General features: G+C 35.2%; 1 protein-coding gene across 2 annotated transcripts in view; it reads left to right on the forward strand.

Annotated features, from left to right (window-relative positions):
* The window catches only part of LOC139692296 (SH3 and multiple ankyrin repeat domains protein 3-like), a 109,830-nt gene extending 98,199 nt beyond the window's left edge, over positions 1-11,631 (forward strand). The window contains exons 3-6 of one of the 2 annotated variants that reach the window (XM_071590397.1): positions 6,311-6,413; positions 7,428-7,555; positions 8,142-8,790; positions 9,839-11,631. In XM_071590397.1, coding sequence (XP_071446498.1) covers positions 6,311-6,413; positions 7,428-7,555; positions 8,142-8,790; positions 9,839-10,803 — 1,845 coding nt within the window. In that variant the 3' untranslated portion in view covers positions 10,804-11,631. The remainder of the gene's footprint in view (positions 1-6,310; positions 6,414-7,427; positions 7,556-8,141; positions 8,791-9,838) is intronic. The other variant, XM_071590398.1, reaches the window with a different exon arrangement.
* The last annotated feature ends 3,109 nt before the right edge of the window (positions 11,632-14,740 follow it).

The raw sequence follows: 14,740 nt of genomic DNA on the forward strand, positions 1-14,740 counted from the left end.
TCGATGTTAAAAGGGCCTCTAATTATGGCCGAATAGGAATACTATTTTTTGATTGATTTCAATCATGAATCATCATTGGCCATTAAAGTCAATCCAAAAATAATATTCTTCCTCGAGTAATATTTTTAGTATGTTTATCGTTTAGGAATGACCTATTTTCAGTTTGGATAGAAATAAATGGGGCTCTGTTTGAAATATGCTACTTATCACGTAATCCATATTTTCAATTAATGTTAAATATTTGAAAAATATAAATCATTTAAGATTCAAATCAATGTAGGATTGTCAATTACCTTCGATTCGAGACGGTACCATTTTTAGTGCGAATGATAGCACAATAACAGAGAAGTAATAATACGACCACGGCGATGTTTCATATTCAAACTTAAATTTTAAATATTACAACATTTTATTCTGGAAAAATCCATTTGGTGAAAATGGCAATTTTCTCTCATGGAGGTATAAAAGGTATAAAGGTAATAAATTTACTATTTTATCGGTTACAATCATAAATCGTTTATTATATCATTAATTCAAAAATTATATTAATTGCCATTTTGAAATTTTAACTATCATATATAGTATAATCATTACTAATCGGCTAGGATATTTTTTTTATTTTTCGAATCCTTTATTAGTTTATATTAATGGTCTATACTGACCTCGAAACAATGAATTTTAAACTTCTTACGGTTTCTGTTTCTAACCATGTTTCATAAAACTTATAATGTATAATAAATCTAATTCATCTTGATACCCTTGTAAAATTATGCGATTCCTAGTCCTCGAATTAGTTGATTAAAGCTGAGTAGGTGATAAAGGATTGCCGACCTTTAAGCCTAATATTCATATACTCTTAGGAAAATGTTCATGCTAAATTTATTTTGCGAATACACTGTAAACCAAATGAATGTACTATTTACATGTGTGGAATTTTTTATTAATTTGCATTTTTGTTTCGCGACTGATTTTTATGTTTTCAGACAAAGTATACTACCTTGATCAAAAAGTTCCCGGAATAACCACCGTGTGGCGCTCCCATCGTTCCGATTTGAGTTCTGTTTTTTTTGTTAAATTGGTACATCTGTTGTTGATATTCCCTTTTAATCTTAGTGTCATAACTTGACATTTGCAAAAGTTACGTAGCCAAGAGTACATCTATCTCTGTGTGTTGGCGATTTTTTACAATTTCAGAAATGGATTTAAATTTGCAACAACGAACTTGTATTAAATTTTGCGTAAAAAACGGATTTAGTGGCGCACGGACGTTGGAAATGTTGGAAAAGTGTTTCGGCAACGATTCTCTAAAAAAAACGGTCGTTTACCAGTGGCACGAGCGGTTCAGAAGTGGTCGTGAGTCAATCGAAGATGATGAACGCAGTGGCAGACCATCGACATCGAAAGTCGGTGAAAAAATTGATAAAGTAAAAGAAATGTTGGTCAATAACCGCAAATTAACCATCAGAGAAATAGCGGAGGACTTGAACATTGCCTATGGATCCGCCCAAGACATTGTGGTTAATGATTTGGGTTTCCGTCGTGTAGCAGCAAAGTTGGTGCCAAAAGACCTCAATTTCATGCAAAAAAGAGACCGTGTTGACGTCGCAAAAGACATGATTTGCGAGGCTGAATCCGATCCCACATTCATCAAAAGGATCATTACTGGAGACGAGACGTGGGTTTATGAGTACGACACGCAATCCAGACATCAGGCAAGTGAATGGCGTTCACCAAATGAGCCGAGACCAAAAAACCACGTCGTTTTCAGTCAAAAAAGAAGGCAATGCTGACGGTTTTCATGGATTACAACGGTGTAGTGCATCATGAATTTTTGCCAGAAGGCCAGACAGTAAACAAAGAGTATTATTTGGGCGTTATGAGACGTTTGCGTGAAGCAATTCGCCGAAAGAGACCAGAAATGTGGGCAGAAAACTCGTGGTTTTTGCACCATGATAACGCACCGTCGCACAGTGCTATCATTATTCGTAATTTTTTGACGAAAAATGCAACAAATACCATCCAACAGCCACCGAATTCACCTGATTTGGCTCCCTGTGACTTCTTTCTGTTCAATCGAGTTAAAAAACCATTACGGGGAACGCGTTTTAGCAGCCGAGAGGAAGTAATGGAAAAATCGCAGGAAGCACTGATGGACATACCGAAAACCGAATATAAAAAATGTTTCGAGGATTGGATCAAGCGCTGGCATAAGTGTGTTGCAGTCGATGGGGATTACTTTGAAGGGGACAATATAGATTTAGATGAATAAACTTGTATTATTAATTTTCTGAATAAATTCCGGGAAATTTTTGATCAAGGTAGTATATCAGGAAATTTCGTATTTAAAGAGGTGATATGCCCACTAAGCAAAGAAAACCTATTTTATTCATAGATAAGTAAATTGAAGCAGTTTGTTTATCTTCTAGATTCTCAGGTATGATTGAAAAAACTATGTTAATCGAATTACAAAAGTAATCAATCAACGGGAAGATATTTTGCCACTGACTTATTAGTCATTCTTATTTTCAGTAATAATATTGTTTATTTAAGTAAAATAACACAACATTAGATAGAAAATTTGAAATTTCGTTTTGATTCTTCGCAAAGAGGTTAGTCTTAAAGTTGATGTTGTTATTAATGATGCTAAAATTAAAATTCATGCCCAAATTTCATTGCACTAAAATTGAAAAACCTTTCTGAGATTCTCAGATGTTGTCAGCTAAAACATCGAAAATCAAAAGTGAATGCTGGTTTAACACTCAATCATTGTCCATTGATGGTTAATTTGTCGAAAGTGCTTTTTCAGAAATCAGCAATACGCGTGCCCTGATATAATTTACATTGGTAAATAAGGTTTCTACTATAAATTAATATCCCAGGCTTACCTACTCGTGGAGTGACCATTTCCCACGCCCTTTCACACCTGACAATCCTTGATCGTAGCCGTCGATAATTTCCGGCTACCCATGTTTACCTAACTGTCTTGCGGGTTGCAGATTGATTATCTTCACTCCATTATATAAATACGTCTGTGTGTGAGAGTGTATATATACATATAAATATATACATATATATATGCATTTCATGCTACCATGCTGTCAGAGAACAGATCTGATGATTACATTTGAAATTTAATAATATATGCTTTTGGTGTGTCGCGGTAGTTCAGTGGGTAGAGTGTTGGACTGCTGACCGGAGGGTCCCGGGTTCGATTCCCGGGCAAGGAACTCTGGGCACCTGCAGGTCCACCCAAGCTAAAGTGATTTTTCGGGTACCAGGTCTTCCTGGGAAACCATAACCGGCACAGGGAAAGGAACTGGCCCCCCTACCCTGATGTGGGTACTGGGTGATCTCTACCATCACCTACAAAAACCGACCTTCGGGTTGATTACTGTGTTTATGGTTTTATATATACATACCTGTATATGCATTAGATCTGTTGGTACTCGGGTAAAATGCTAACTCATAATCGTGTGCAGACTTTTGTAGGTATCGTTGCTATATGGCTGGATTTTTCGAGAAACAATAGAATTTCCAGAATAGCAGACGACTTGGAAGCTAAACATTACACGTATTTGTACTGTTTGACATTTTTACAATGATAAAGTGGATCGCGGTAGTCCAGGGGGTAGAGTGTTGGACTACTGACCCGAGGGTCCCGGGTTCGATTGCTGGGCAAGTCTCTGGGCTCCTGCAGCTCCAGCCACCCAAGCTATGTGATTTTTCGGGTACCAAATCTTCCTGGGAAACCATAACCGGTACAGGGGAAGGAACTGGCCCCCTTTCCCTGATGAATTTCACACGCCGGTCGGGCTTAGTATTGGGAGAATTCTACCACCACCTACCAAACCGACCTCCAGGATAATTACTGTGGTTATGGTAGAAAATGCATATATATACATACATATATATATATATATATATATATATATATATATATATATATATATATATATATATATATATATATATATATATATATATATATATATATATATATATATATATATATAACTCTACCATCACCGACTAAACCAACCTTCGGGTTGATTACTGTGTTTATGGTTATATATATATATATATATATATATATATATATATATATATATATATATATATATATATATATATACTACCTTGATCAAAAATTTCCCGGAATTTATTCAGAAAATTAAAAATACAAGTTTATTCATCTAAATCTATATTGTCCCCTTCAAAGTAATCCCCATCGACTGCAACACACTTATGCCAGCGCTTGATCCAATCCTCGAAACATTTTTTATATTCGGTTTTCGGTATGTCCATCAGTGCTTCCTGCGATTTTTCCATTACTTCCTCTCGGCTGCTAAAACGCGTTCCCCGTAATGGTTTTTTAACTCGATTGAACAGAAAGAAGTCACAGGGAGCCAAATCAGGTGAATTCGGTGGCTGTTGGATGGTATTTGTTGCATTTTTCGTCAAAAAATTACGAATAATGATAGCACTGTGCGACGGTGCGTTATCATGGTGCAAAATCCACGAGTTTTCTGCCCACATTTCTGGTCTCTTTCGGCGAATTGCTTCACGCAAACGTCTCATAACGCCCAAATAATACTCTTTGTTTACTGTCTGGCCTTCTGGCAAAAATTCATGATGCACTACACCGTTGTAATCCATGAAAACCGTCAGCATTGCCTTCTTTTTTGACTGAAAACGACGTGGTTTTTTTGGTCTCGGCTCATTTGGTGAACGCCATTCACTTGCCTGATGTCTGGATTGCGTGTCGTACTCATAAACCCACGTCTCGTCTCCAGTAATGATCCTTTTGATGAATGTGGGATCGGATTCAGCCTCGCAAATCATGTCTTTTGCGACGTCAACACGGTCTCTTTTTTGCATGAAATTGAGGTCTTTTGGCACCAACTTTGCTGCTACACGACGGAAACCCAAATCATTAACCACAATGTCTTGGGCGGATCCATAGGCAATGTTCAAGTCCTCCGCTATTTCTCTGATGGTTAATTTGCGGTTATTGACCAACATTTCTTTTACTTTATCAATTTTTTCACCGACTTTCGATGTCGATGGTCTGCCACTGCGTTCATCATCTTCGATTGACTCACGACCACTTCTGAACCGCTCGTGCCACTGGTAAACGACCGTTTTTTTTAGAGAATCGTTGCCGAAACACTTTTCCAACATTTCCAACGTCCGTGCGCCACTAAATCCGTTTTTTACGCAAAATTTAATACAAGTTCGTTGTTGCAAATTTAAATCCATTTCTGAAATTGTAAAAAATCGCCAACACACACAGAGATAGATGTACTCTTGGCTACGTAACTTTTGCAAATGTCAAGTTATGACACTAAGATTTAAAGGGAATATCAACAACAGATGTACCAATTTAACAAAAAAACAGAACTCAAATCGGAACGATGGGAGCGCCACACGGTGGTTATTCCGGGAACTTTTTGATCAAGGTAGTATATAAGTATATATATATATATATATATATATATATATATATATATATATATATATATATATATATATATATATATATATGCATATTCTAAGTCAATACTTGGATGCATGTTGTCTATGATACCTTATGTATCCCCTCTAGATGAATCCAAGAAAACCCCTGACATACTATCATAATGAACAACCCTAAAAAGTCAGCAAAATTCAATAAATCTGTCAGAATTGAATTATTTTCTTATGTTACTAACACTAGTGAAATAATATTACAAACATTTAAGGTGGTAGTACATACTTAGCCTTTTGCTAAAAGTTTGAAGGTGAAGTTTAAACCCTCTCTTAATTATCTCTAGTAAGTCAAATTGATCAGTTGAGACTGAGACTTACTAACTGATGTTACTGCTTCCAGCTAATTCAAGTTGTATGCTCGAGTGAGAAAGCACTATAATGGGAAAAATGTTATCTTTTTTCTTTGATATGTATCCAGGGAGACTAATTCAGTGGCAAGTTATCAAAAGTTTCCTCTTCCGAGAGCATAATTCCTACCCACCAAAGACTTTTGTTTTTAAGAAATTAGGGTGACTAAAATATTTTAATTTTCTTTCATTTTTTGTTTGCATTTTTGATTAACTGATATGATTTAAATTGTTAAAGTAAGTTAACTATGTTTGCAAATCTTAAATGTCCTGATGTTAAATTGCTGTCTCATGGGCAACTTGACAATGTGATGTTTCTGTTGTCAAGATGATTTTATTCATTCATATTTTTTTATCAGAATATAATTAGTCAGTAACCAATTAGAGTAAAAGTTCATGATATCCAAGCATAATATGGTCCTTTTTAATTTCAGAGTTATGGAATCCATTACAAAAGGGAGCAAGAGATAGAAGTCATAACGTATGTGGACTTTGTGGACTATGATGGCCCAGCATTCCGAGCTGGTATGCGTGAAGGTAAGATATGTTACCCATCATCAAATTTTTGTACTTGAAGTAGTATGTATGTATTTATTAATTCTTATAGGTTAACTTATGAAGCCTCCTCACATTGCTATTTGGTGCAAAATCCATCTAAAGGCAGTTTGTAATGTAGGACATATAAATATTATAACTATATCATTTTTCAAGTGTGAATTTGATTTTGTGGGAACCAATATGAAGTCTCTTCATGAAAGTAATTATAAGGACCAAATAAGTTCATCTATGTTTTCAAGATTCAGAAACTATATCACCCAAATGAAATAGAATCCACAATTGACCCATTTGTAGTTTTTTTGCAGCTAATTATGTTTGAATGAAATTATAGAAACATGCAGCTGTGTAGTCGCACACAAAATGTGTAATTATAAAAGTAGTTTACTACAACAAATAATTTACACTAGACAAGATTTAAACATAAATTAAGTATAACTTTTTGCTTAAATTTTAGTTAAAGTCTAATGACCATTTTCCTTATTTTTTTTCAATTTCTCTGTATATTTCACACTTTTACACATTGAGACTGACAGATGACAATATTAAATAGATATTTATGACCATATATATTCTGCAGTGGCAGGGTAAAATAGGAATCAGAAATTTCCCAAACCTTTTTCCATTTTGTATATTGGATATTTAACAATACTTGCAAATTTGAACCTGTTAATTCTAGGGGAAAAAAGATAAATCTTATTTAAGCACTCTTCAAACACCATTATTTTATTAACCACTAAAAAATGTAGACTTTTGTATTCCTATCATGAAACCAAATAATAACTAAAATTCTTTTTATTTTCATGATTTATTTTGAGAGAAGTACATCAAAATGGTAAATTTGTGATTTATAATTTGGGGTCATCACTCATTTGTGTTTTTAACATCTGTTAGATAGTTCCTAAAAAATATGATAATGAAGCTCCTTAGATGATTCGAGTATAGTGTTATTTGTACCAGGGGCATTATTAAGCATCTGGCCCTACTCTTTTCAAGGTGATGTCATCCTTTCCATCAATGGACATGATATGGAGAAAGCTGACCATAAGACACTTGTGAGCTTTATAAAGAACTGTGATAGCAGAATGAGAATGGTGGTATTATTCGAGGATTGTGTTAGAAAGGTAAATTATTGCATTCATCTGCATAAATAGTACTTCCTCTGTTTCTGCAATGTCTTTTCTGATGTCATAGAACAAATTGCTGGCTACTCTATGGTTTATTTACATATTTCTCAGCCTCATCTACTGATTCTTACTTCCTAATCTCTGATAGGTATGATCTGTATTCTGTGCTCTATTTCGGCCCTGAGGTTAAATGTACGTGTGCCTCGTCCTCCCACCATTACTTTTTTCTGAATATTTTCCCAACCAACCCCTTTTCTCCTCTGTCAAATCAGATGTAGATTTTTTGCTGTTTATGGGTATGATATTAAATTGCCTTTAATTTTATAAAATGTAGTTGTGTCTACTTCAGTTTTGCTAATAAATATATAAGATTTGAAAGAATTTATTGAATTTGAAGTAGCCAAATATGACAGAGTCATGATTTGGGGATAAATGTATATTCAAATAGCCTTCCTAATTCCTGCTCAATAAATGACTGGGTTAGTGTTTTTTTTTTGTTCATCCACATCTCTGCAGCTTTCTATATTGAAGGCAAACTTCTCTGTCTCTCTACAACCAATAATTTGATGTTTTGCTTCCACAGGTGGAGTTGCACCTGCGTTATATTGAGTTGCAGAGGCTACTTCAAGTTAAAACCTCAGAACTGGACCGCCTTTGCAGGCGAGAGCGGGACATACTGCAAGGTCACTGGAAGAGCCGCAGCTTGCCATCGGCCAGGAAACGTAATGGAGGCAATGGTAGTATCACTGGTGCTTGGGGTCCCATAATGAGGTCAGGAGATTTGGAAGATGCAGAGGCAGTGGCTGCTGCAGCGGCTGCAACAGCCACTGATCGTCTCACCCGTGCCTATGCAATGGCGGGCCCTCAGCCGGGACCCGAGTGGGTCCACCAGCAGCAGCAGTTCTATCGTGGTCTCCAGCCTGGCTATGAGACCCACCACAATTCTTCGAGGGCACACCACACTTCCCAGAATTCAAAGGGCTCATCAAGGGGAGAAGGAGGGATGAGGCAAGAGGGAGGAGGCAGTCGCAGAGGAGGTAATGAGGGCAAGACGAGAGGCTCGGAAAGGGATCGAGGCTCATGCAACCCATGTGTGCGTCATGGTGGTAATAAAGATGGGTTGGGTTTAGAGGCTTACGATCTTGCAAGTCCATGCTGCGACCCCAGATGTGTTCCGTCTGCAAAACGACGGCCTCGCTCAAAATCCAAAGAGGCTCGCAGTGAATCCAAAGGTACTGTAACTCAGTTTTTGCATGTGATGAGAGTCGTTTGATGAGAGTGCATACAAGTGTGTATTTTCGAATTGTAGACTTTTTTGTATCTGTGTGTTACTTTTCAATAATTTCATTTATTCCCCATGTATCTGGACACTTATTTTTCATTTTTAGGCACATAGTTGCTCATCTTTTGTGGTAAATATATTTTTCATTATTTTTTATGTATTTTTGTATCTATTATGTATTTTATTATTTGATGTCTTTATTTATTATCTATGAAATATTAAAGAAGTACTATTGCATACCTGATCGCAGCAGGAGTCATGATTAATTGAGCAAGATGTATAATCTTTCAAAGCTTATAGTGAAAATTGATCAAATTTACATAATCTTTTGCTGTTGGTCTTAATTCCATAACTTATGGTAACCATTCCGATGTAGTTTTATCAACATCATGCCATTGTGCAATTAAGCATTTGTCACAAAGACTCGTGAGATTGGTAATCCAAATTAATGTAATATATGGATGGGGTCTCCCAATCATTTTCGTCTGTTGTTACTCTCAGTCATAGTGTTGAAAATTGATCAACATAACTGAAAATTGTCTATATTACATTTAAACATTACATTTGAGGATTGAATTTGTCAATTGCATTTGGAAATTGTCATTGAATTACATTTCTAGATTAACTTAATGCATACTTGTATCTCTACTTTAAATAGATATGTGCATCTCAGATTTTTGAATTAATTTTCCTAAACCATAAAGTGCATATGTAAGTATTTTTCACTGCAATGTAAATTTGAAATTAGTTCAAAATTGATGGATTCTTTTAAGGAATGAATTTATGCTCAAGGATAACTGAGTGATTTTATGTTGTTTTGAAATCTTAGAGATATAACTGTCATAAGCATTATCACTGGATAGAGCGCTGTACATACAAAGGACGTGTGTGTGTGTGCACACATGTACACATGCAACCATAAAAATATATTTATAAATTCCATTGCACGTAGGGAAATTACGATTCATATGTGATGTCAAACATTTCATCTATTGCAGGGAGTAAAGAGAAAGGTAGCCGCCCACCTCCAAGTCCATGTCAGCCAATGCCATCAATGGTTACTAGTAATACTGCAACCTCACCTCCATCATCCACTGCCCCCACAACCACTACTGCAGCTCACACAACTGTTACCACTACTACCCGGCCCCGCACCTCTGCCTCAGCAGCCCCCATTAGTCATTGCAGTCTTCACTCATGTACATCAAGTGAATTGAGCAGTGGAGCATCATATTCCACATCCGTCAGCACGGATTCACTCTTTTGGGATGCAGAAACCGGTTGGGGTCCCTCAACACGTAGAGCAGGTGGACCCATGCCATCAATGGCCCCTCCCCCTCCTCCTCCATCAGTTCCCACTGTTAAGCCAAAGTCATGGGACAACCTCACAACCAAAGCATTTGGTGGCTATGGTTTCGGATATGGCTACCTTGATTCAGGAGGAACTTTGGGACCGGTTGGCCGAAGCATGGCCATACCGGGTCAAGTAAGGCCCCCTCCACGAGCTGGCACACCGCAGCAAATGCCCCCACTTCAGCAACGCCAGCAGGGCCCAATGCCCAGACCCGGAGATACAGGACAGTGGAAATTTGTGGGTAGAGGAGGTGGGAATGGGGGTCGAGGATGTTCAATCTCATGTAGTGCACCCAAATCAGCTGAAAGTTTACTCCTTTCCCATTATTATGAGTCTGGGGAGTCTGGAATGGTTTCAGACTCGAGCTTAAGCTGTGAGTGTTTGGATGGCAGTGGAATAGTAGGCGATGATCGCCAGCTTTTTCTAAATTCTACAAAAAATGTGTCTAGGGAAGCTCTGCTGTATCATGCACAAGCATCAAACTCTAGCCTGTGCAGTTGTGGAGGACCAAGTTCATCTCAGTCTCAAGGATTATCAAGTAAGGCATGCCAAACAGACATAAACAGGCAACTTCATGCTATCACACACTCAGAGATCACAAGACTTTGAGCCATGAAGTTACTAACGAAGAATTTCTTCCATTTGTATCATTTTTTTATTGTGCTCAGAGTATTATAATAGCTTCAACATCCAATTATGCAAGTGATTTGGTGCGGTTTTATGAAAATGTTTTCTTGATAATGCAAATGGCCATAGCAAAATATATTCCAGACTCAAGTGCATTCCATAATTTATCAAAATAAATATGTGATTTATTCCATAATAACTGATGCTAAATATAATAATGCCATCTGAACAATACCGAAGTGATAAAATGTTTCCTATGGATGCGACAATAATATTTTTTTCAAAGTAAAGTCTCAAATCTTTTTGTTTTCTGGTACAAATGCTAGCAAAGGATTGAATTGCAACTTCTGATGCAGAAAAACTCAGTGTAATGGACACACTTTTATACGAATTTTCCGACTACTGACTTACATTTACCCATAGCAAGCTCAAACAAATTCCATGTTTCAATGGTGCTTATGATATTGCATGAAATAATACTCAGATTTGTTTTTGTTATGTGTTCTGTCCTAAGCATTTACTCAATTATTTTACCTCTCACATTTTGTAAGAGCAAAAATAATTTGGCCTATTTTTGCTTACTCTTTCTAGTCCAGTGTGAACAACGATTTAACATCAGAACTATGTAAAACTATTTTTCTGATAATCTTTGTTGAGAATCAGCACTACCATGAATGAAATACACATTTCTTTAATACTGATACAATAATTCTGTTTCATTTAACAATAACAGGTTAATAAGTAAAAATGAGAGTACTTAAATTGATTTTTTGATTTATGTCTTCCATCTTGGTGCTATTTTTGCATAACTAATGCCAAATTCTAATTTCTCCAGTGAACTTTCATTTATCTTAACTTGATTTCCAGGGGACCCATTTATAATTTAACGAAGTTTATAATTATTTCTTCATTCAGTATTAATTTCAAAATATTCCCTTAAAATAGGTTTGGTAATGAATAACCATGGACTTTCATGGAAGCTGATATAGTATGATTTTTTCAGTTACACAGTATGCTTTCTTCATGGTGATAAGATTGCTATGTTAACTTATCATCATATAAAGCACAGTTTGATATATACAGTTGTACTGACTTAATTTGAATGAACATAAATCTGTATCATTAGTGATTTTGGATTGATTCATCATTTTTGTTTCCTTTTCTGTAAATCCTATTTTTCTGTTTTATGTATCAGCTTATTCTAGATTTCCTTGATCATGCAACTGACATTAGCTGGAAATGCACATGCAGTGTGGGAATTACAAAATACCTACATATCCATATAAGAGAGAGAGAGAGTTCAATTGACTTTGAAAAGTACTGTATTTCTCAGGGAATTACTGCCACCAGTGTTAATAACTTTCAGAATGTCTTCAATTCTGACAAGTTAAACTTTTAAACTAAATGTTAAGTCATGTTATAAAAATTACCTTAACAACTTGACTATACATTCCTCAAAACTTGCCCATTGTAATTGCTACCAAAGGAATGTCTCTGTAAAAAAATTATTCAAATGGGTGAAATTTAAACGAAAGCAATAAACTAAGTACCAAGTCTTTGGTGGCATGGTTTCTCTTTATTTTATCCAGTATTTTTCAATCTAAGTACTGAAACATTTTTAAAATTTTTCTCCTGTGTTTTCTTTTTAGGTGCATTTGTGCCGTAAAGGATAGTTTTGATTGATTTGAATGTGATTTCCAAATGAAGGCTAATACTTGATCTTTAAATCCTTCTTCAATGTAGAAACCCATGGCAATGACAACCTTCCTCATTCACTGATAGTTTTCCTGTTCAAATTAATTCTTTCAGAGAAATGTGACTCTGAATTCAAACAGAATATATTATTGTACTGAAATCTTAAAATCTGTTCCCTGGAAAAGCACATCAGCATTATCTATTGCATGGTATAAATCAAGTTGATTGTCAATTTTCTATTATTTGCTCTCTTTTCCTTTTCTACTAGATTTTTGCTTCTTTGAAAGACGTTAGGTTTTCTACCTTTGAAAGATTTTGTATCCTTTGACATTTGCTTGCAGATACCAACCAGAACGGTTCATGCAGGTAATCATTTTCTTTTGTTCTTTCAATATCCATAGAGATAAATCTCATGAATTGTAACAAAAGGAAATATAAAGTGTGTGCCTAGCATATTCGTGTTACTGGTTAAGAGACTACTCCTTTGTTCAAGCTTGTGATTTTGAATCTTCTTAGTAAAGGTTTAAAATGTTTTATGGACATAAAAGTTTCAAGTTTAACCTTGTGGAATTCCTCCATTATTAGGGTAAAAAGATACTTAATGTTTCCACCTTTTTGTGGAAATGTTAAGTCTCTTTTTACCCTCATAATTGTGTTATGGAAACAAAGTCACTAGAGTGTCCGGCAGGCAATACTGAACTAGAAATAGAGGTCACTCTTCCAGGTGGAGTTTTGTGATGCCCAATGGTGACACTCTGCATTGGAATTATGAGCCTGGTGGCCTGATTTACAATGCTGATTGTTGAGATCATTTTATGGGTCTGTGTGATTTCAGGAACAACTTATTGTAGAAGTAATGAAAATTACCTCATGATGACTACACAGGACCAGTTATTTTATTAATTTAATTTCTTTTTCTCATGCTTGGTGAATACCAATGTTTTATGCGGCATATATATCTTTAATTTCAATCCTTATTTGAGTAAAAATGGCAGAATGGTACTTGATTTAAGATGTTTATATTTAGCAATCGTGAGAAAATCAAATAAAATAAGGGGTTATGATGCACAGATGTCTTGGAATGCGAGCAACCCTTTGGAAATAGGCAATTTAGAATTAGTGAAATAATTCTGTTATGATTTTTGATTTTGTTAGGTTTTTCTTCTTTGGTATGGCTTCATATGCTGTCTAGGTTGCTTTTACAGTCTTCTTGATGATATTATTGATTGACCAATGCTACTTGAATTATTAATTTTTCATGCTCTTAATGGGAAATTAAACAATTATTTTTTACATATAAAATTTTGTTGAAAGAATTAGGTACTATTTACATATATTAAATATTACAAGGAAATTCAATCGTATGTCATCTGTAAAGAAATTTTTATTCTTTGAGAATTTGCACTAAGAAAACAATTGAAAGGTTCTTGTTGATAACAAATACTATGAAAAAGAGGTTATTTATATAAATGTCATAATGTTGCTGAATGACATCTATTTCAGGTATATGATCATTTCTCTTTAACAATTGTTGAGGATTAGCATACCAACCTAATTTAAATAACATTGTAACCCAGGGTATAACCAGTTATTAATCAAATTTCTCATAATGTTATAATTAATTAACACCAGTTCCAAGATTTTCATTATAAATACTTGGGCTTGATAATGGACGAATGTTTAATTAATTTCAAAGAGCTTAGTTACAGGTTACAGAAAAAATGCTTTTTGATATAGTATATAAATATGTTGGTATTGTTAACTATAATAAGATTATTTACTTTTCCCTGAATGAATTAGTGTTGAGGATTTACATTACTATTTAACGAATGACTGCAGTGAAACCTTGATCTCCTGTTCATCCATTGACTGTTTTCCTGCATCTGTTGTTCATTCATTTTATTTCTGAAATAAATGCTGAGCAAGCAAGGCTAAATTATATCTTCATCATTTTTAACACATTTTACTTATGTTTCAATCCAATCTATCTTGAGACTATTACTCCTTGGGACATCTTTGTTGGATAAACAATTCCCATGTAAGTTTCATCATAATTTTATTTGAGATGTGATTTCCATGAAGATGATTGTTGTAAAGGATACATATACACTGATCTTGGGGAGCATAACCATTACCTCATCACCAAGTGAACAGTTGGCCTGTCATAACAGATCAGTAGTCCTGAGAATTTCATATGGAGAGGTTGATAGTTTCTTCATTCATC

The sequence above is a fragment of the Hetaerina americana genome, unplaced genomic scaffold (assembly GCF_022747635.1).
Source record: "Hetaerina americana unplaced genomic scaffold, ioHetAmer1.1.p SCAF_4, whole genome shotgun sequence".
Taxonomy (NCBI): Eukaryota; Metazoa; Arthropoda; class Insecta; order Odonata; family Calopterygidae; genus Hetaerina; species Hetaerina americana.